The following is a 23,634-nucleotide window of genomic DNA, read 5'->3' on the forward strand; positions in this document are numbered from 1 at the left end:
CCCGCCCGGCCCAAAATCAATTAGCAGAATTGGTGTCAGGTGTCAATAAGACAGTCGGGCCCCGTTGGTTTCGTCCTGAGAATGAGAACTCCATGCTGGAACAACCAACCCCAGCCAGGTGTAGGGGTTTGGGTGTTATTGATGATCGACCCCCTCTTCCAGATCCCGGTCCCCCAGCACATTCATAGGGAAACAACCCTTTGTGTCCCCCAGCTGTTGCAGCATGTGCACTCATGATCTCACAACAGGACGAGGGTGTGAGGAGAGGGGCAGCGACGGGGAGATCTAACTAGGAGATGGCTGTGGACCTTTTGCCAAGGCTACTAAGACTAGTCCGAATGCAAATGAGGTCTGGGGTTCTGATGAAGGTCATAGGGGAGGGAGGGTGCCAAGGCACGCGCCGGCCCTAAGACACTGGGGTGGAGGAAGGTGCGGGATGTGGGACTGTGGTAAGACAGAAGCCCAATGCTGTTTCTCCCCCTTCTTCCTGAACTGTACATTTTACATTTGAACACTCCCCCCTCATAGATTTTTAGGCAACAGACTGGTGTAAGGAATGGGGGGGGGGGGGGGGGAGAATTAATTTTAGCAAAATGCAAACGCCAATCAAATGCTTTTTGATATTTGAAGTGAATTAGGTGAATGGGAGTGAATACGTCTACTCTTTCGTGGGAGAAAGGGGGTAAAAGCAATTGGAGTAGAGAGGAGGAGTTAATGGGAGAGAAGAGGAGAGAGAGAAAGCTGAAAAATGGAGGTCCTTTATATTTTTGGGGGGAAACATTTAATGTAATATCCAATCAAGACCAATTGGTGGTGCTATTCTACTTCGATGAGGCGGTCGAGGTTTCAAATAGGTCAGGGAAAAGTTTGGTGTTTTCACAACGCAGGGAGGAGCAGACCAGTGGCGATTGGTTAACGATTTTCACTTTTCAATCTGTGATTGGCCCTGCCGATTTAGCCGTGTGTGAGGAGGTTGTCTCGCCCCCCTCCTCTCGTCCTCACTACCCCAATCCATCCCCTATACACTCCGCGAGGTCCTACGCTAGTTGTCACATACTCTTTACTACGGCTTGAAATGTGACTCTCACAACACGGGTTTACCGACTGGAATGCACCGCTCTGTGACAACTGAAGGGATTTTTTTGTGCGCGCAAATCCTGCGTGGTTCTCAGTGGATATAGGCTGTGTGGACTATACATTCCTGCCATGACTGTGGATTTGTTTGCGGTTTTATGGGTCATCATCACCACCACGGTTTCTGCGATGGAAGGTAGGCTAAATGATTGATATTTTCATTGCTCTGTTTTTATGGTAGGACCATGGAACGAAATTGAATAATGCTACGCGCCGGAGCTCCCACGGGCTCTCTCGCGCTCTCTTTCCCCTGGAACTCCACATTGTATCCGCGAGAGCGTGCGCTCTGTGCTGTCAGAGGGAGTACAAGGGATGCGATGCACGTGGACCCTCTCTACACCCTGTCCAGTTATTTTATAATTCATCAGAATTGGATGGGAGAGTAGGGGTCTGTGGTGGTCTGGTTCTTCTGGGCTGCAGACAGTGCAGTTAGACCATGTCCCATTCTCCCTTTGAATACATCCTGGCCATAATGTTTCCATTACACTTTTAAAATGGGGAGCTTACTTTTATTTGTTTTATTGTGGTATGTTATTGTGCTATGAAAGAATTGGTCATCTTTCTAGGCTAGGCTACACTCTTAGAAAAAAAGGTTCTGGATAGAACTAAAAATGGTTATATTGCTTTTCATATATGGCACCCCTAAAGGTTCTATATATGACCATTTTGTAGGGTTCTTTGATCAGAATCCCAGAGATTCTTCTTCACTGAACCAAAGTTGTTTCCGTTTAGAACCCTTGGGTCCCATATAGCGTTCTATAGATATCTTAACGTTCTATATATAGCGTTCTATATGGAACCAATTTCGGTTATATATAGAACCTTAACGGGCGCCATATTTGAAGCAAGCATAGAACCTTTATTCTCTAAGATTGTACATCAGTTTTGAAACACTATCTGTGACTTAACCCGGAGAGATGCTTCTCCACCGGCAAGTGTTTGCGCCTGAGTGTAGATCTCTCCTCTCAAAAACTCGGTGTTATTCGGGTCACGTCCTGTCATAGGCGAATAATTCGTTTTTAGCGCCAACTCCGAGCAACAGTAGGATAAATATCAGGCGATTTTGAATTGGCGGAGGGATTTGATAGATGGCTGCTCAAACTGTTTAGCGACCGTAATGACTCCGCCAGATCAAACGATGCTGACCGGGTGACGGGTGGTGATGAGGCCTTTCCAGATCAGGACAATTAATACAATAGGATCAATTTCTCTCTCTGTCTGTCTGGTCCTCTTTGGCACACAAATGCGCACAGACAGACATACATACAGACATACCACACACACTGTGTAGGCTAAATCAACAGACAAGTCTGCCGCCATCATCAGTAGCTAAAAGCCTATCTTAGGCTTTAACTTACTTTCTATTTCCTGTGTAGAAGCTGCGGGACTAGAGCACTAGACATCCAGTATGTGATGCATGCACATTATGCTACAGTCTTTTTGATTTGGAACATCTACCTTTGTTCACTTTGCTCACACACTTGCCAAAGCAAATGGCCTGGTGTGGTTCTCTGCTTAACATAGACAAGTGGAATGAATTAAAGACTAGGAAGTGAAGTGGGTGTTACATGATCATAGTACCTCTGTTTCATCTTCTTCTCTTCATAATGATTACAACTCTCAGGCTGCCAGGGGAGCTCAGTGTTGCTATGTAATTCAGTGGTGGCTGACAACCTGCTTGTTTCTATTTATCATATTCTATCGCACGCACACACACACACACACACATACACATACACATACACACACACACACACACACACACACACAACCCATTGGACATCTTATCCGCTTCCCAAATCCCAGACAGTCGCTCTAAAGGTCTCTCTAGAAAGACAAAGCTGGCTATTGGGTTGAACAGATGGGTATGGGAGACACACTAGGTTACCGGGGCAACACCAGGGCTGAGAGTGATTTCCTTGTTTAGGCTGGTTAATTGAAAGGAGATTGTCTCACGGGCAGGTTAAGATGTTAACTGATCTGATCTCCAATCTGTTGCCCTCACACTCTCTCTCTCTGTGTATGTGTGTGTGACAGGATACGGCCCTGGCCACATTATCCCTGCCCAGATCCGTGTCACCCGTAATTTGATTATCTGTCCCTAATCACCACATCAGTCCCGTAATCACAAACAATGTGACAGAGATCACTGTTTGCGTGTGTGTGTCTTGGGGGCACCACTGACCATATGGACAGATTGGTGATGATGAATAGAGAGTAGCCCCCCCCCCCCCCCCCCCCCCCCAATCAGTCTGCCAGGGGGAAGGGCTACTGCTGTGTTTGGGGGGCACCACTGACCATATGGACAGATTGGTGATGATGAATAGAGAGTAGCCCCCCAATCAGTCTGCCAGGGGAAGGGCTACTGCTGTGTTTGAGGGGGCACCACTGACCATATGGACAGATTGGTGATGATGAATAGAGAGTAGCCCCCCAATCAGTCTGCCAGGGGAAGGGCTACTGCTGTGTTTGGGGGGCACCACTGACCATATGGACAGATTGGTGATGATGAATAGAGAGTAGCCCCCCAATCAGTCTGCCAGGGGAAGGGCTACTGCTGTGTTTGAGGGGGCACCACTGACCATATGGACAGATTGGTGATGATGAATAGAGAGTAGCCCCCCAATCAGTCTGCCAGGGGAAGGGCTACTGCTGTGTTTGAGGGGCACCACTGACCATATGGACAGATTGGTGATGATGAATAGAGAGTAGCCCCCCAATCAGTCTGCCAGGGGAAGGGCTACTGCTGTGTTTGAGGGGCACCACTGACCATATGGACAGATTGGTGATGATGAATAGAGAGTAGCCCCCCAATCAGTCTGCCAGGGGAAGGGCTACTGCTGTGTTTGAGGGGCACCACTGACCATATGGACAGATTGGTGATGATGAATAGAGGGTAGCCCCCCAATCAGTCTGCCAGGGGAAGGGCTACTGCTGTGTTTGAGGGGCACCACTGACCATATGGACAGATTGGTGATGATGAATAGAGAGTAGCCCCCCAATCAGTCTGCCAGGGGAAGGGCTACTGCTGTGTTTGAGGGGGCACCACTGACCATATGGACAGATTGGTGATGATGAATAGAGAGTAGCCCCCCAATCAGTCTGCCAGGGGAAGGGCTACTGCTGTGTTTGAGGGGGCACCACTGACCATATGGACAGATTGGTGATGATGAATAGAGAGTAGCCCCCCAATCAGTCTGCCAGGGGAAGGGCTACTGCTGTGTTTGAGGGGGCACCACTGACCATATGGACAGATTGGTGATGATGAATAGAGAGTAGCCCCCCAATCAGTCTGCCAGGGGAAGGGCTACTGCTGTGTTTGAGGGGCACCACTGACCATATGGACAGATTGGTGATGATGAATAGAGAGTAGCCCCCCAATCAGTCTGCCAGGGGAAGGGCTACTGCTGTGTTTGAGGGGCACCACTGACCATATGGACAGATTGGTGATGATGAATAGAGAGTAGCCCCCCAATCAGTCTGCCAGGGGAAGGGCTACTGCTGTGTTTGAGGGTCTCCCTAAACATGTTACTACAGCTATGATAGGTTCAGGTTGGATATGGAGCTACAGCTGGACATAAATCACTTTGCTACTTCTATAGATTTCAACCATCCGACTGACTGAACAACCTCTTACTGTGGTCGTCTCTGTCCCCTGTCATGCTGTGTCATCTACACGGCTGACATCTATTATCTCTCCTCAATGGAGCGAGGGATGGAGCCAAAGTGGAGGATGAAGAGTGGATGGCTAAACAGAGCATTAGAGCTGAGCAGCAGGCGAGTGTATGAAAGGTGGACGAGGTCATCTGAACTGTGTTGCTCCCGGCAACCTCATGTTTGTGTAAAGGAGGTGGTTTGGCGAAACTCGACTGAGAACTGAAGACTCGCGTTAACTCCCCAGGCTGAGATGTGGGGGATGGCCGTAGACACGTGGTGGCGGCAGGGTAGCCTAGTGGTTAGAGCGTTGGACTAGCAGCTGAAAGGTTGCAAGGTACAAATCTGTCGTTCTGCCCCTGAACAGGCAGTTAACCCACTGTTCCTAGGCCGTCATTGAAAATAAGAATTTGTTCTTAACTGACTTGCCTGGTTAAATAAAGGTAAAATAATCAAAATATCACACCGTGACTGTCTGTCTGGCTGATGGCAGCCATGGCGTCACTGAAAGATCATGGTGTCACAGAGACCAGGGCAGAATACCCTGATCCTATCAACTGTTTTGATTATGCGACGTGAGGACTGGCTGGCTGTAGCTGTGGGTACTCGTGAGGGATAGTTTGAGGGCTTTGTGGATGCAACCACCCACTGACACAGGCATGTACACACACACACACACACACACCATGGCAGAGGTGAGGAGAGGAGAGGAAACGGTAGATTAATCCTGCCTGATCACTAGAAATAGACAGCGATTTTGGATGTTTGAACATTTCCTGAGAACGTTGATATACTCTATGCCTTCTTCAGGCACTCAAAACAACAAAACATTTAAAGGAATAACCAGCACCAGGCATGAACTCACAAAGCTCGGAGCCGGAGCGCGCCGCTTGGAAGACTGCTCCTCCACAGTTCACAATGCTCTAGTAAGACATGAGAATACTTGATGATCGTTTTTAATTCTTTTGTTTTACGCCTTTCCCAAACCATAGCCTTAACCTTAACCACTCGGAATGAATACCTAACCTTAACCACTCGGAATGAATACCTAACCTTAACCACTCGGAATGAATACCTAACCTTAACCACTCGGAATGAATACCTAACCTTAACCACTCGGAATTAATCCCTAACCTTAACCACTCGGAATGAATCCCTAACCTTAACCACTCAGAATGAATACCTGACCTTAACCACTCGGAATGAATACCTAAACTTAACCACTCTGAATGAATACCTAACCTTAACCACTCAGAATGAATACCTAACCTTAACCACTCGGAATGAATACCTAACCTTAACCACTCTGAATGAATAACTAACCTTAACCACTCTGAATGAATACCTAACCTTAACCCTGTGGTTTCTGTTTTAACCCTGTAACCATGCAGAACTAATGCGTCAAAAATAGAAATTCAGCCGCAATGTGTCGAATTTCGAAGGGAAACTATGAGGACTTGTTGGATAAGTCACCATGCGCTTTAGCTGGGCGGAAGGAGGGAGGAGAGAGGAGAGAGGAGGGAGGAGAGGAGATGCATTTGCATGCCATTAGAGAAAAAATACATGTGCAGTGTCCCATTTCTCCCTCTCTCCCTCCCTCTCTCTGTCTCTCTGTTGCTCTCTTTCTCTATCCCCTCTCTCTCCCCATTCTCCCTTTCTCTCTGTCTCTCTGTCGCTCTCTTTCTCTACCCCCTCTCTCTCCCCTTTCTCCCTTTCTCTCTGTCTCTCTGTCGCTCTCTTTCTCTACCCCCTCTCTCTCCCCTTTCTCCCTTTTTCTCTGTCTCTCTGTCGCTCTCTTTCTCTACCCCCTCTCTCTCCCCTTTCTCCCTTTCTCTCTGTCTCTCTGTCGCTCTCTTTCTCTACCCCCTCTCTCTCCCCTTTCTCCCTTTCTCCCTTTCTCTCTGTCGCTCTCTTTCTCTACCCCCTCTCTCTCCCCTTTCTCCCGTCCTCTCTGTCTCTCTGTCGCTCTCTTTCTCTACCCCCTCTCTCTCCCTGTCTCTCTGTCTCTCTGTCGCTCTCTTTCTCTACCCCTCTCTCTCCCCTTTCTCCCTTTCCCTCTGTCTCTCTGTCGCTCTCTTTCTCTACCCCCTCTCTCTCCCCTTTCTCCCTTTCTCTCTGTGTTTATTTGTTCATTCATTAGTTTAGTTGGATCTCCATTAGCTTTTGCAGAAGCAGCAGCAACTCTTCTGTGCATCTGTGTATCATTATTTACAACAGCAGTGGTCATTTTCCACCACATACAGAGCCAGCACTTATTTATGTTTGCTCTTAAACCAATTAAGCCTGCTTAGCTGACTGGGAGAGAGAAAGGGATGGATGGAGGGAGGAGGAGAGACTGGAGTAGACAGATGGAGGGGTAGTGAATGAAAGAGGAGGGGAAGAGAAAGACGTGGGGGAGAGGGAGGGATGAGGGACAGAGAGAGGACACGTGAAAGAGGTGGAGGGAGAGGGAGAAAGATCGAGAGAGACAGAAAGAGGGGGAGCGGTGGGAGAGAGAGGGAGGAGGGACAGAGAGAGGACACGTGAACGAGGTGGAGGGAGAGGGAGAAAGATCGAGAGGGACAGAAAGAGGGGGAGCGGTGGGAGAGAGAGGGATGAGGGACAGAGAGAGGACACGTGAAAGAGGTGGAGGGAGAGGGAGAAAGATCGAGAGGGACAGAAAGAGGGGGAGCGGTGGGAGAGAGAGCGGGAGAGATGGATGTGGTGACAGGGAAGCACCAAACCCAAACCCACTGGAACCAGCCAGATCCTCCATTAACTACTGTAGCTGGGGGACTGGCTGCTTCAGTACAAGACACATTCATCAACTCCAGCAGCGAACCAGAGAGAGCAGGGAGAAGGGGAGGGAGAGACACTGGGTGAGAGAGAGTGAGAGAGTGAGGGAAAGAGAGAGAGAGAGAGAGACACTGGGTGAGAGAGAGTGAGGGAGAGAGGGAGAGAGAGGGAGAGAGGGCAGGAGCCAAGGCAGAGAGATGAAAAAAGGAAAGTGTGTGTGTGTCAAAGAACTACCATGATCATGAAGTCATCCGTTTCGAAACAGGCCAGTGAGGACAAGCTGAGGCTGATGATAGCAAATCCAACAACCTGTGTGGGTGCGTGGGTACGTGGGTGTGGGTGCGTGTGCGTGAGTGAGAGTTGAAATCTCCAATCCAGAAGACAACAGGCGTGTATGTAGTAATCAGTCCCAGAGGAATTAAATATCAGGGATGCTGTAATGCCACCTCCCCAGTGGCACAATGGATTAGCGGTTATAACAATTATTACATGTTTATGCGTGAGTAGCTAATAATGTTTCGCTTCAAGCACCATAACAACTGCCAGTCAACCCAACACATGTTCTGCGTCATATCAGTCCCCAGTTTAATGCTGACCCAATTCCCTGTACAGAGTATCTGTATGGTATCTGGCTAAGAGGAGAGCAGCAATAGAATAGGTTCAGCAAACAGACAGGCTTTTGTGCAAATATAATTGACCATTTTTTTGTCTGCATGTGTTCGAGAGGTAGAGAGAGACAGAGAGAGACAGAGAGAGGGAGAGAGAGACAGAGAGAGGGAGAGAGACAGACAGAGTGAGAGAGAGAGATAGAGAGAGGGAGAGAGAGACAGAGAGAGGGAGAGAGAGAGACAGAGAGAGAGAGGGAGAGAGAGAGACAGAGAGAGACAGAGAGAGAGAGAGAGAGAGGGAGAGAGAGACAGAGGGAGAGAGAGAGAGAGAGAGAGGGAGAGAGAGAGACAGACAGAGAGAGGGAGACAGAGAGAGGGAGACAGAGAAAGGGCGAGAGAGAGAGACAGAGAGAGGGAGAGAGAGAGACAGAGACAGAGAGAGACACAGAGAGAGAGAGAGAGAGAGGGAGAGAGAGACAGAGAGAGAGAGAGAGAGACAGAGAGAGGGAGAGAGACAGAGACACAGAGACAGAGAGAGACACAGAGAGAGAGACAGAGAGAGGGAGAGAGAGACAGAGACAGAGAGAGACACAGAGAGAGAGACACAGAGAGAGAGACACAGAGAGAGACAGAGAGAGGGAGTGAGAGACAGAGAGAGAGAGAGAGAGAGACACAGAGAGAGAGAGACAGAGAGAGAGAGAGAGACACAGAGAGAGACAGAGAGAGGGAGTGAGAGACAGAGAGAGAGAGAGAGAGAGACACAGAGAGAGAGAGACAGAGAGAGAGAGAGAGACACAGAGAGACAGAGAGAGACCGTGACCCCATCTGTGATGGAAAGAGAGAAGTCACTAATGGATGTGTAGATCAGGCCCCACCTCTCATTTCCTCTCTCCAAATGGACGACTGTAAAACAGAAGAAGAAAAAAACAGCCTATTCTGTACAGAATGGAGAGGGAAAACACAGTGTCACATGTAATGTGCTGTGTGTGTGTGTGTTCGTGAGTGTGTATGAGTGTGTGGGTGTGTGTGAGTGTATGTGGGCCTGTATCCACCTTCGCTACAGGGCTAGTGCTGATTTGCTGACCTATAATGATGTGTGAAGTAGAATGCTATTTTCTGTGTGAAAATATGTGTGAAAATAGCCCCCTAGCCTATGCCCTAGCCTTGCCAGTATAGGCCTTGTGGTTATGGTCTGCCTCTAGCCCAGCCACTGTTGACTGAGAGCATGATGACTGAGACCATGACTGAGAACATGATGACTGAGACCATATGACTGAGACCATGATGACTGAGACCATGATGACTGAGACCATGACAGAGACCACGATGACTGAAACCATGACGAATGAGACCATGACTGAGACCATGGTGACTGAAACCATGACAAATGAGACCATGACTGAGATCATGATGACTGAGACCACAACTGAGACCATGATGACTGAAACCATGACTGAGACCATGATGATTGAGACCATGACTGAGACCATTATGACTGAAACCATAATGACTTAGACCATAACTGAGACCACGATGACTGAGACCATAACTGAGACCATGATGACTGAAACCAGGACTGAGAAAATGATGACTGAGACCATAACGGAGACCATGACTGAGTCCAAGATAACTGAGACCATGATGACTGAGACCATGATTACTGAGACCATGATGACTGAACCCATGGTGACTGAGACCATGACTTTGACCATGACTGAGACCATGATGACTGAGAACATGACTGACCATGATGACTGAGACCATGACTCAGACCATGATGACTGAAACCATGATGACTGAGACCATGATGACTGAACCCATGATGACTGAGACCATGATGACTGAGACATTGACTGAGACCATGATGCCTGAGACCATGATGACTGAGACCATGGTGATTGAAACCATGACTGAGACCATGATGACTGAGAACATGACTGAGACCATGATGACTGAGACCATGATGACTGAGACCATGACTGAGACCATGATGACTGAGACCATGATGACTGAGACCATGATGACTGAGACCATATGACTGAGACTATGATGACTGAGACCATGATGACTGAGACCATGATGACTAAGTCCACGACTGAGACAATGACTGAGACCATGATAACTGAGACCATGATGACTGAGACCATGATAACTGAGACCATGATGACTGAGGCCATGACTGAGACAATGACTGAGACCATGATAACTGAGACCATGATGACTGAGACCATGACAGAGACCACGATGACTGAAACCATGACGAATGAGACCATGACTGAGACCATGGTGACTGAAACCATGACGAATGAGACCATGAGTGAAACCATGATGAATGAGACCATGACTGAGACCATGGTGACTGACACCATGACTGTGACCCTGATGACTGAAACCATGACGAATGAGACCATGACTGAGACCATGGTGACTGACACCATGACTGAGACCATGATGACTGAAACCATGATGACTGAGACCATGATTACTGAGACCATGATGACTGAACCCATGGTGACTGAACCCATGGTGACTGAGACCATGATGACTGAGACCATGATGACTGAGACCATGATGAATGAGACCATGATGACTGAGACCATGATGACTGACACCATGATGACTGAGACCATGATGACTGAGACCATGATTACTGAAACCATGATGACTTAACCCATGATGACAGAGACCACGATGACTGAGACATTGACTGAGACCATGATGACTGAACCCATGGTGACTGAGACCATGATGACTGTGACCATGATGACTGACACCATGATAATGGAGACCATGACTTACACCATGATGACTGAGAACATGACTGACCATGATGACTGAGACAATGACGACTGAGACCATGACTCAGACCATGATGACTGAAACCATGGCTGAGACCATGATGACTGAGACCATGATTACTGAGACCATGATGACTTAACCCATGATGACAGAGACCACGATGACTGAGACATTGACTGAGACCATGATGACTGAGACCATGATGACTGAGACCATGACTGAGACCATGATGACTGAGACCATGATGACCAAGACAATAACTGAAAACATGACAGAGATCATGATTACTGAGATCATGATGACTGAGACAATAACTGAAAACATGACGGAGATCATGATGACTGAGGTCATGATGACTGAGACCATAACTGAAAACATGACTGAGGTCATGATGACTGAGATCATGATGACTGAGATCATGACAGACCACAGAGGGGCATTAGGGTTGTTATGGCTCAGTGGAGCCAGTCTCCCATGGCTCTGACACCCCACAGGAGACGTACACACACACATGCATGCACTCGCACACACACGCACATACACACACACAGACACACATTTTCCCTCTCAGAGCTCACCTTACCCCAGAGACATCCAAGCCTCAAAACAGCCAGCTGGTGGATGGGAGGTGGTGGTGGGGGGGATGGAGTGGAATGTGATTTGTGTGTGTGTGTGTGGGTGGTGCGTTTGTGTCCACTTGCATGTGTGTAATCGTGTGTTTGTGTAGGAATAGAGACCCTGGTTTTGACTACATTACATGTTAATGGTCTTGTCATGACTGTCACGGGCTCCTGCATCCTGATTTGCTGTAGAGATGCTATCTCTGTGGAATGTTGTGTTTTACTGGTCTCTTTTTAAGCTCACCAGTCAGTCCTGGTGTCTGACTACATGAGATAGACCAGCCTTATATAACTAAGCAACCGTCATAACCGAAGGTTATGTGAACTATAGCTTGCCCGCTCCGTAGCAAGCTGCTCTATCTGCACTGATTGGTGAAGTCATTTGATGGTTCTGTTCAGAAAGAAATGATTGGAAAATGTTTTTGGTCCCAAACCCTGGTCATAACACTGGACAGACTGCCTTATCTAACCAATCACACGTCTTAAAAATCAAGAATACTTCCTTCTCTAACCAATCATACACCCAAACACTGGATAGATCTAACCAATCACATGTCTCAACACTGGACCAGCAGCTTTCGTGACCTGTATGCAAAATGTATTTTCTTAGGATAGCCAGAGGCAAAGTCATTCAAATTCATGAGTTATGTTGGTTGATTGGTTAGCTAGCCTCCTAAATGCAGTGGTCAGTGGATAAACTAACTATGAGTCTAACACATTTGTATGAAGACGAACTAGTCACCAGTTATTGTTGCCCATGATGTTATCATGTCTAACACGTTGGCTCACGAGTCTAGCTAGCTAGCAGTGTCTTTGGCGTCCACGATTAGCTAAATGTCAACTAGATAGTTGGCTACTGCCTGGCCAGTGTGAGCCAGCATGCTAGCTAGTTACATTTCAGTCAGTAGCTATCCTTCTAAATGTGGTTGGCAATGGATAAACTAGCTTTGATAGTTGAACATACTGTATTTAGGTGAAAACAGACTAGTAGCCAGTTGTTGTTGCCCATTGTGGTATCATATCCAACCAGCTGGAGCCCCTTCGCTATAACCGAGGAAAGAAGAGAGAACGAGAGAGTGGGAAAAACAGAAAGCATTCATTATTGAGTCCTGTTTCTCCTTATTCCAACAGCGGCCCTACTCCTGGGAACCTCTACGCTTACAGAACAACCAGATACAGCCAGCTTCCCAAAACAGCCCACCTAGTATGCAACGCTAGCTCAACAATGACCACGTTGTTGTCTTGGGCTGGCTTCCACGACAGCAATTTCTCCTCTCTTTCTACTATAGTTAGGGTTGTTTTTCCCTTTTTTTCTGAGGAGAAAATTAGATTTTTAATTAAAAGTTGAAGCAGCAGCCAAACCAGCCGCAGAAGCAGGCTTTTTCTCCTCTCTCAACCTCCCGCCTTTGAATAATTTGTTGTGTACCTCCTCCCCTCCTCCTCCCCTCCATCCCTCCATCTCCACTGTTCTCTCTTTCGGTTCAAAAGATGCAGTTGTGAAGTTTTAAAAGTTGTGTACCCCTACTCTCCACCCCTCCCTCGTTCGCTCTCTCTCTCTCCCTTAAAACTTTCTACGCCTTACACCACCCAGAAGTGAAATATGAATGCATTTGGGTATTGACACAGGCAGCGGAAACTGGAATGCCAGGGGAAGAACAGGAAAAGAACCTGAGTGTGATTGGAGTAATGGAAGGAGGAGTGGAACAAAGGACTGCATGTATTATTCTCTTAATGAAATGGTTGTTGAAGGCAGGGTCATAAGGATTTAATTTGACGGCTAAAGCCCCAAGGCTTAGTCCTGGGGGTCCTGGAAGTGTGTGTGTGTGTGTGGGGGGGGGGTGGGGGGGGGGGGTAGTGAGAATGTTGAGGGGAAGGAGAGAGGGCGGCCTGGGGGAGTTTGGGGGGGGGGGGGGTTATGGGGAATGGAGCAGCTTGTTGTGATAAAACTTTTTTTATGAGTTAGAGTGACGATATTATCTCCTTACATCAACTTGTCTGAGCTAGAAAAATATGTTTCGCACTCCACTGATATGTCGACAAAGACAGTTGATCAGTGCATTTGCCATTTGGTGCACACTTCTCACTAGTGCACTACTTTGTGTCCACTCCCTAGAGTGTAGAGGACAGAGGACAAGTAGAGGACAACTTTTGTGTGTCCCATCACCTCTCCCAACTGTGTGTGTGTGCATTCGAGACCACTTTGGTACAGATTAGAATTGTCTCCAGTTAAAGTTGCCTTCCACTATTCAATTTCCCTCAGCAAATCAAAATCAAATCAAATCAAAGTGTATTTGTCAAATGCGCCGAATACAAGTGTAGACCTTACCGTGAAATGCTTACTTACAAGCCCTTAACCAGCAATACAGTTCAAGAAATGGAGTGAAGAAAAGATTTACTAAAGTAAAAAATATATAATTAATCAAAGGTAACACAAGAAATGTAGATTACAGTAACGAGGCTATATACAGGGGGTACCGGTACCGAGTCAATGTGCTGGGGCACCGGTTAGTCAAGGTCATTTGTAAAGTGACTATGCATAAATAATAAACAGTAGCAGCAGTGTAAAAACAAGGGGGTGGCCAATTGATTAGTTGATTAGCAGTGTTATGGCTTGGGGATAGAAGCTGTAAAGGAGCCTTTTGGACCTAGACTTGCGGTAGCAGAGACAACAGTCTATGACTTGGGTGACTGGAGTCTTTGACAATTTTTGGGCCTTCCTCTGACACCGCCTAGTATATTGGTCCTGGATGTCAGGAAGCTTGCCCCCAGTGATGTACTGGGCCATACGCACTACCCTCTGTAGCACCTTACGGTTAGATGCCGAGCAGTTGCCATACCAGGCGGTGATGCAACCGGTCAGGATGATCTCAATGGTGCAGCTGAAGAACATTTTGAGGATCTGGGAACCCATGCCAAATCTTTTCAGTCTCCTGCGTGTTGTGTTGTCGTGCCCTCTCCACAACTGTCTTGTTGTGTTTGGACCATTCTAGTTTGTTGGTGATGTGGACACCAAGGAACTTGAAACTCTCGACCCTCTCCACTTCAGCCCTGTCAATGTTAATGGGGCCTCCTATTCCTGTAGTCCACCATCAGCTCCTTTGTCTTGCTCACATTGAGAGAGAGGATGTTGTCCTGGCACCACACTGACCGTTCTTTGACCTCCTCCCTATAGGCTGTCGCATCGATGTCGGTCAGTGTCGTCAGAAAACGTAACGATGGTGTTGGAGACCTAGAGGACGCTGTTTTACTTGAAATTCAAGTCTGACCATTATTGCCACTGCGACCCTAGTCCTGGGAGCACACGGCTCAATGAAATATCGTCTCTGTCTTCCAGCAGTGCCTGTTTCTCATTGGGAGCTGCAGTCTCTGTTTGTGTCCAAAATGGCACACACACATATCCCTCCCTACCCAACCCTCGCACACACACACACACACACTTTAACGAGGCCAGTGCGGTCGGTCGGTCTGATGATATTTAGGCCTGTCATCCCCATGCTTTCTGTGTAGGAAGTCTTTTTCCCTCCTGTCTGAAGCTATTAAAACCTCAGTCCCTTTGATCAGGGCTTCACACATTGTTAGACACCTCCGCATCTCCCGACACTGCCATGAGTGTCAAGGTGGAGTGTGTAGCTATGTGTGTGTGCGTGCGTGTGTGCATATGAGACGCACACTCGGTCCTTCCTTTGATGTGTGTGGGGTAATGAGTGTAGGCAGAGAGCTGATGGTCTACTGCTGTGGCCTGTCCCATTATTAATGACTTACTGCCTACTGACTGGTCTGGGATCAGCACGGAGAGACATATTTCATCAGCATTGGACACATTTCCCTGCCCTTCTCTTCCCTTCTCCTCCCCACTGTAAATGTAATCTTTTATTAAAGATATGAGGATAGGCTGGGGAGGAGGAGGGGAATGAAGGTGTGTGTGTGGAGTGGGGGAAGGTTGTGCCCAATGCTGTGTAACCTTGCGCAACGCTCAAACACCTTCCTCAGGCGGATGGCGGTGCTCTGTGCAATCCAGTAGCGTCAGGTCTGGGTGAGAAGAGAGACTTTTAAAGGAAATGAATTATCGACTCTAACCAGAAAGACTAATGAGAAATGAGTGAACACTGCCTTGATGAGACCGAGACGCCTGATTTGCCGAGCTCCAACAAGAAGAAGGACTGGGCGGTGGAGGGTAAAGGAACTTCTTCTAAAGGTTAAAGGTGACTTCCGAGATTCCTTATACCATAGCTTTGAGATTAGGGTTTGAGACAATCAAGAACTGGATATATTTAAGTTAATATGAGTGGGAGCTGCTTGTTAACGCCACAGAATGACAAGAAGCCCTTCAGGATTGGGAGTATAGAGGTCAGGGGCGCAACCTTGGTTTTAGAAGTGGGTGGGACATAACTATATATATATATTTTAAATCCAGTCGGATAAACACTCTGAACAGCCTACCCGACCGCCCGGTGGTGTCCTCATGGTCCTAAAACACACCTTTGCCTCGTTTTGTATCATATTCCAATGATAAAACGGGGGGTCAAAAATGCAATTTCAGAATGTGTGGGGGGGACATGTCCCCCGTCCCCAGTGAAAGTTGCGCCCCTGACAGAGGTCACATATCGTCAGTCATTATCACTGTATAATTATGCTTTTTCATGTATTGTACAGTCACTGTCAAATGTTTATCGTAGCAGGGGGACAAGCTGAACGAGGCATGTAGAAGAATGGAGGGATGGAGGGTTGGAGATGCGGAAGGTAGAGAGCGAGTGAGAGGAAGAGGGAGAAAAAAAGGGAAGGAAAGACAAAGGAAGGGAGAGAGAGGGAGAAAGAGACAGAGAGAGAAACTGAGGGCTTTGTGTCTGCCGGCCCCCTGGTTCTCTGATAACGATGTCTACTCAAACAGCTGTCAGCCCTCTATCAGACATGCCAGTGTGTGTGTGTGTATGTGTGTATGTGTGTGTGTGTGTGTGTGTGTGTGTGTGTGTGTGTGTGTGTGTGTGTGTGTGTGTGTGTGTGTGTGTGTGTGTGTGTGTGTGCTATGATCAGCTCTCCATTGTTCTGCCGGGCACAAAGAGAGGGGAAGAAGATGGAGTGAGTGTGTGAAAGGAGAAGAAGAGAGGGGATTGGGGTGTTGGCAAGATGTACCTCAGGAAGAGGGTGTTCTCTGGAAATATGGGAATGTTGTAGGGTTGGGAGCTATCCAGATTTTAATACTGCTGTACCATTTCTGTACCATACTCGGTTATACGGTATTACCAGAGGTGTACACAAGGGGCGCTATTTTAATGTATTATTATTTGAATTCATTCTTTTGATGCACAAAACAATTTAGGCAACAGGGATCTTGATCCAGGAGTGGATTGAATGTCTCCTATTTTGGTACCAGTAATTTTATCTAACATTCCACTCCTTGCCACTCCGTGTCATTTTCAAAGAAACTGGCTATTCGGCCATCTTAACGTTCGATATGCAGCTGGATTTACGGCGGAGTTGCTCAATGGTAGTTGGAAATAGCATTAATATTTTCAGTTACAACATGTGGAGCCTCGAAAATAGAATTGGAATTATAACAAAGTCTAAAACAAACATTTAGCTGTTAGGCTAGGCTAGGCAAGTTGTTGTATTTTGAGGCTTGAAATCAAAGCAAATAGGTTTTGTGGTTGGAATTGCAGTATGTATTTAGTTTTAGAATTTAGTCTTGAGCGAGCAATTTTTGACAGACTGGTTTCGTCTGCTTAGCAACCGGATACCAACTTGTTCTGTGGAGAAAAAAAAGTGATGGAGTGCCAATATTTGGATAATCGTTGTGATTGGAGGATAGCTGTGAGTGTTATCAAATCAGGATCAACTCCTCTGTTTTCCTCAAGCTCATTCATTATAGAATGTTCATATTTGAAGATGGCAGAAAAGCCCGTCTCTTTGGCAATGCCAAGGAGTGTCAAGGAGTGGAATGTTAGCTAAAGATGTCTCTGCTGTAATCAAGAAGCTTGATCTTGACAGCTAGCAAGTTAGCAAACCAAATGCAATGCTGGAGCCCTGAGCTGGATATCATTTATTTTAGATTTTGTAAAGTTATACTTAACTTACACTGTAGTTATAAGCAGTGGCGTAGCACACACCCCCACAGCCCCTGAGAAATCATACCATCGGTATTTCAAAATACCCTGGTATACAGTATAAACAATATCAACTCAGCAAAAAAAGAAACAGCCCTTTTTCAGGACCCTGTCTTTCAAAGATAATTAGTAAAAATCCAAATAACTTCACAAATCTTCATTGTAAAGGGTTTAAACATTGTTTCCCATGCTTGTTCCATAAACAATTCATGAACATGCACCTGTGGAACGGTCATTAAGACACTAACAGCTTACAGACCGTAGGCAATTAAGATCACAGTTATGAAAACTTAGGACACTAAAGAGGCTTTTCTACTGACTCTGAAAAACACCAAAAGAAAGGTGCCCAGGGTCCCTGCTCATCTGCGTGAACGTGCCTTAGGCATGCTGCAAGGAGGCATGAGGACTGCAGATGTAGCCAGGGCAATAAATTGCAATGTCCGCAATGTGAGATTCATAAGACAGCGCTACAAGGAGACAGGACGGACAGCTGATCGTCCTCGCAGTGGCAGACCACGTGTAACAACACCTGCACAAGAGGCCTCCCGGGTGGCGCAGTGGTTAAGGGCGCTGTACTGCAGCGCCAGCTGTGCCATCAGAGACTCTGGGTTCGCGCCCAGAGGTCCATGGGGCGACACACAATTGGCCTAGCGTCGTCCGGGTTAGGGAGGGCTTGGTCGGTAGGGATGTCCTTGTCTCATCGCGCACCAGCGACTCCTGTGGCGGGCTGGGCGCAGTAAGCGCTAACCAAGGTTGCCAGGTGCATGGTGTTTCCTCCGACACATTGGTGCGGCTGGTTTCCGGGTTGGATGCGCGCTGTGTTAAGGAGCAGTGCGGCTTGGTTGGGTTGTGTATCGGAGGACGCATGACTTTCAATCTTCGTCTCTCCCGAGCCCGTACAGGAGTTGTAGTGATGAGACAAGATAGTAGCTACTTCAACAATTGGACACCACGAAATTGGGGGGAAAAAGGGGTAAAAATTCCACACAAAAAAAACAACTAAAAAAACAACACCTGCACAGGATCGGTACATCCAAACATCACACCTGCGGAACAGGTACAGGATGGCAACTACAACTGCCCAAGTTACACCAGGAACGCACAATCCCTCCATCAGTACTCAGACTGTCCGCAATAGGTTGAGAGAGGCTGGTCTGAAGGCTTGTAGTAAGGCAGGCCTACCAGACATCACCGGCAACAACGTCGCCTATGGGCACAAACCCACCGTCGCTGGACCAGACTGGACTGGCAAAAAGTGATCTTCACTCGCAGTCACGGTTTTGTCTCACCAGGTCATGGTCAGATTTGCATTTATTGTCGAAGGAATGAGTGTTACACCGAGGCCAGTACTCTGGAGCAGGATCGATTTGGAGGTGGAGGGTCCATCATGGACTGGGGCAGTGTGTCACAGCAATATCGGACTGAGTTTGTTGTCATTGCAGGCAATCTCAACGCTGTGCGTTACAGGGAAGACATCCTCCTCCCTCATGTGGTACCCTTCCTGCAGGCTCATCCTGACATGACCCTCCGGCATGATAATGCCACCAGCCATACTGCTCGTTCTGTGTGTGATTTCCTACAAGACAGGAATGTCAGTGTTCTGCCATAGCCAGCAAAGAGCCCGGATCTCAATCCCATTGAGCATGTCTGGGACCTGTTGGATCGGAGGGTGAGTGCTAGGGCTATTTCCCCCAGAAATGTTTGGGAACTTGCAGGTGCCTTGGTGGAAGAGTGGGGTAACATCTCAAGGCAAGAACTGGCAAATCTGGTGCAGTCCATGAGGAGGACATGCACTACAGTACTTAATGCAGCTGGTGGCCGCACCAGATACTGACTGTTACTTTTGATTTTGACCCCCCTTTGCTCAGGGACACATTATAAAATTTCTGTTAGTCACATGTCTGTGAACTTGTTCAGTTTATGTCTTAGTTGTTGAATCTTGTTATGTTCATACAAATATTTACACATGTTAAGTTTGCTGAAAATAAATGCAATTGACAGTGAGAGGACATTTCTTTTTTTGCTGAGTTTATCACCCTAGTCTAGAATGGTGCCTTTGTGTTCGGTCAGCATATAAGTCTCTTGTCACAAACACACACCCACACACACACCTTCCCCACCGCAAAAGCCACCCCCCTCTACTTTGCCCCCCCCCCCCCCTCTCTCTCTCACACACACGCACGCTCGCACACACACACACACACACACACACACACACACACACACACACGCACACGCGCACACACACACTTTAATGGGGCCAGTGAGAGTAATGCGGTCTGATGATATTTAAACATCTCACCTCCGTGCTTTCTGTCTGTGAAGTATTTCTCCCTCCTGTCTGAAGCTATTAAACATCAGTCCCTTTGATCAAGGCTTCACACATGGTTAGAATCCTCCTCATCTCCCTACACTGCCATGCATGTCTAGGTGGAGTATGTGGGAGTGTGTGTCATTGCAGACAGTTTTATAGTGCAGCATCTATATCAGGTGAGCCAAGAAAGCGGGTCTGCAGACATTTGTTCTTACTGCGACTGAGGTGTCTGCTATTCCTGTGACGATGATACCCCTCTAATATAGTGGAGAGACGTGGATGGATTAAACTCATGCTATACTGTAGAATTGTGTTTATAGGGGGTCTGCTCTGTTCTTGGTTCTGAGTGGGTAGAGGAGTGTTGGCTAAGTCTGGTTCTGTTTACACAGTTAGAGTACCCAGTGTGCTAAGGCTGTTTCCCACTGTGTTACTAGAGCGTGGCTGAACGTGTGTGTGTGTGTGTGTGTGTGTGTGTGTGTATTTGTGTGTTAGAGGTCGACCGATTAATTGGAATGGCCAATTAATTAGGGCCGATTTCAAGTTTTCATAACAATCAGTAATCTGTATTTTTGGATACCGATTGTGGCCCAATTTTTTTAACATCTTTATTTAACTAGGAAAGTCAGTTAATAACACATTCTTATTTTCAATGACGGCCTAGGAACGGTGGGTTAACTGCCTTGTTCAGGTGCAGAACAACAGATTTTTACCTTGTCAGCTCGGGGATTCGTTTTTGCAACCTTCCGGTTACTAGTCCAACGCTCTAACCACCTGCCTTACATTGCACTCCACGAGGAGCCTGCGTGGCAGGCCGACTACCTGTTACGCGAGGGCAGCTAGAAGCCAAGGTAAGTTGCTAGCTAGCATTAAACTTATCTTATAAAAAACAATCAATCTTAATATAATCACTAGTTAACTACACATGGTTGATGATATTACTAGTTTATCTAGCGTGTCCTGCGTTGCATATAATTGATGCGGTGCCTGTTAATTTGTCATCGAATCACAGCCTACTTTGCCAAACGGGTAATGATTTAACAAGCGCATTTGCGAAAAAAGCACTGTCTTTGCACCAATGTGTACCTAACCATAAACATCAATGCCTTTCTTTAAAATCAATACACAAGTATATATTTTTAAACCTGCATATTTAGTTAATATTGCCTGCTAACATGAATTTCTTTTAACTAGGGAAATTGTGTCAATTCTCTTGCGTTCCGTGCAAGCAGTCAGGGTATATGCAGCAGTTTGGGCCGCCTGGCTCGTTGCGAACTGTGTGAAGACCATTTATTCCTAACAAAGACTGTAATTAATTTGCCAGAATATTACATAATTATGACATAACATTGAAGGTTGTGCAATGTAACAGCAATATTTAGACTTATGGATGCAACCCGTTAGATAAAATACAGAACGGTTCCATATTTCACTGAAAGAATAAACGTTTTATTTTCGAAATGATAGTTTCCGGATTCGACCATATTAATGACCAAAGGCTCGTATTTCTGTGTGTTATTATGTTATAATTAAGTCTATGATTTGATATTTGATAGAGCAGACGGACTGAGCGATGGTAGGCAGCAGCTGGCTCGTAAGCATTCATTCAAACAGCACTTTCGTGCATATGCCAGCAGCTCTTTGCTGTGCTTCAAGCATTGAGCTGTTTATGACTTCAAGCCTATTAACTCCCGAGATTAGGCTGGTGTAACCGATGTGAAATGGCTAGCTAGTTAGCGGGGTGCGCGCTAATAGCGTTTCAAACGTCACTCGCTCTGAGACTTAGAGTAGTTGTCCCCCTTAATCTGCAAGGGCCGCAGTTTTTGTGGAGCGATCTGTAACGATGCTTCGAGGGTGGCTGTTGTCGATGTGTTCCTGGTTTGAGCCCAGGTAGGGGCGAGGAGAGGGACGGAAGCTATACTGTTACACTGGGAATACTAAAGTGCCTATAAGAACATCCAATAGTCATTGGTATATGATATTCAAGTGTTATAGAGAGAAATAGTCCTATAATTCCTATAATAACTACAACCTAAAACTTCTTACCTGGGAATATTGAAGACTCATGTTAAAAGGAACCCCCAGCTTTCATATGTTCTCATGTTCTGAGCAAGGAACTTAAACATTAGCTTTTTTACATGGCGCATATTCCACTTTTACTTTTTTCTCAAACACTGTGTTTTTGCATTATTTAAACCAAATTGAACATGTTTCATTATTTATTTGAGTCTACATTTATTTTATTGATGTATTTATTATATTAAGTTAAAATAAGTGTTCATTCAGTATTGCTGTAATTGTCATTATCACAAATACATTTTTAAAAATCGTCCGATTAATCGGTTCGGCTTTTTTTGGTCCTCCAATAATCGGTATCTGTATCGGCGTTGAAAAATCATATTCGGTCGACTTCTAGTTTGTGTGCGTGTAAGAGAGGGAGTGTGTGTGAACATTAACAGGTCTCCACTGGTGTAGGGTAATATTCAAATAGAGTCTCCACCACACTGTACAGTCTCCACCACACTGAGGTTATCCTGTCAACACTACTCCATGTCTACAATACTCCATGTCTACACTACTCCATGTCTACACTACTCCATGTCAACACTACTCCATGTCTACACTACTCCATGCCTACAATACTCCATGTCTACACTACTCCATGTCTACACTACTCCATGTCTACAATACTCCATGTCTACACTACTCCATGTCAACACTACTCCATGTCAACACTACTCCATGTCTACACTACTCCATGCCTACAATACTCCATGTCTACACTACTCCATGTCAACACTACTCCATGTCTAGTGTGTGTGTGTGTGTGAACATTAACAGGTCTCCACTGGTGTAGGGTAATATTCAAATAGAGTCTCCACCACACTGTACAGTCTCCACCACACTGAGGTTATCCTGTCAACACTACTCCATGTCAACACTACTCCATGTCTACACTACTCCATGCCAACACTACTCCATGTCTACACTACTCCATGTCAACACTACTCCATGTCTACAATACTCCATGTCTACACTACTCCATGTCTACACTACTCCATGTCTACACTACTCCATGTCAACACTACTCCATGTCTACAATACTCCATGTCTACACTACTCCATGTCAACACTACTCCATGTCTACAATACTCCATGTCTACACTACTCCATGTCAACACTACTCCATGTCTACAATAATACATGTCAACACTACTCCATGTCTACACTACTCCATGTCAACACTACTCCATGTCTACACTACTCCATGCCTACAATACTCCATGTCTACACTACTCCATGTCAACACTACTCCATGTCTACACTACTCCATGCCTACAATACTCCATGTCTACACTACTCCATGTCAACACTACTCCATGTCTACACTACTCCATGCCTACAATACTCCATGTCTACACTACTCCATGTCTACACTACTCCATGTCTACAATAATACATGTCAACACTACTCCATGTCTACACTACTCCATGTCAACACTACTCCATGTCTACACTACTCCATGCCTACAATACTCCATGTCTACACTACTCCATGTCAACACTACTCCATGTCTACAATACTCCATGTCTACACTACTCCATGCCTACAATACTCCATGTCTACACTA

The 23,634-nt window shown here is 46.4% G+C and overlaps 1 protein-coding gene across 3 annotated transcripts in view; it reads left to right on the forward strand.

Moving 5' to 3' along the window:
- Positions 1–900: 900 nt before the first annotated feature.
- LOC110530233 (ephrin type-B receptor 1) overlaps positions 901–23,634 on the forward strand; it is a 304,623-nt gene continuing 281,889 nt past the window's right edge. For 2 of the 3 annotated variants that reach the window (XM_036985803.2, XM_090182142.1), the window contains exon 1: positions 918–1,270. In XM_036985803.2, the coding sequence (XP_036841698.2) occupies positions 1,207–1,270 (64 nt within the window). In that variant the 5' untranslated portion in view covers positions 918–1,206. Of the gene's footprint in view, positions 1,271–23,634 lie in introns of all 3 variants that reach the window. The other variant, XM_036985804.2, reaches the window with a different exon arrangement.

This window comes from Oncorhynchus mykiss, chromosome 8 (assembly GCF_057628025.1).
Source record: "Oncorhynchus mykiss isolate SJ-2025 chromosome 8, ASM5762802v1, whole genome shotgun sequence".
Taxonomy (NCBI): Eukaryota; Metazoa; Chordata; class Actinopteri; order Salmoniformes; family Salmonidae; genus Oncorhynchus; species Oncorhynchus mykiss.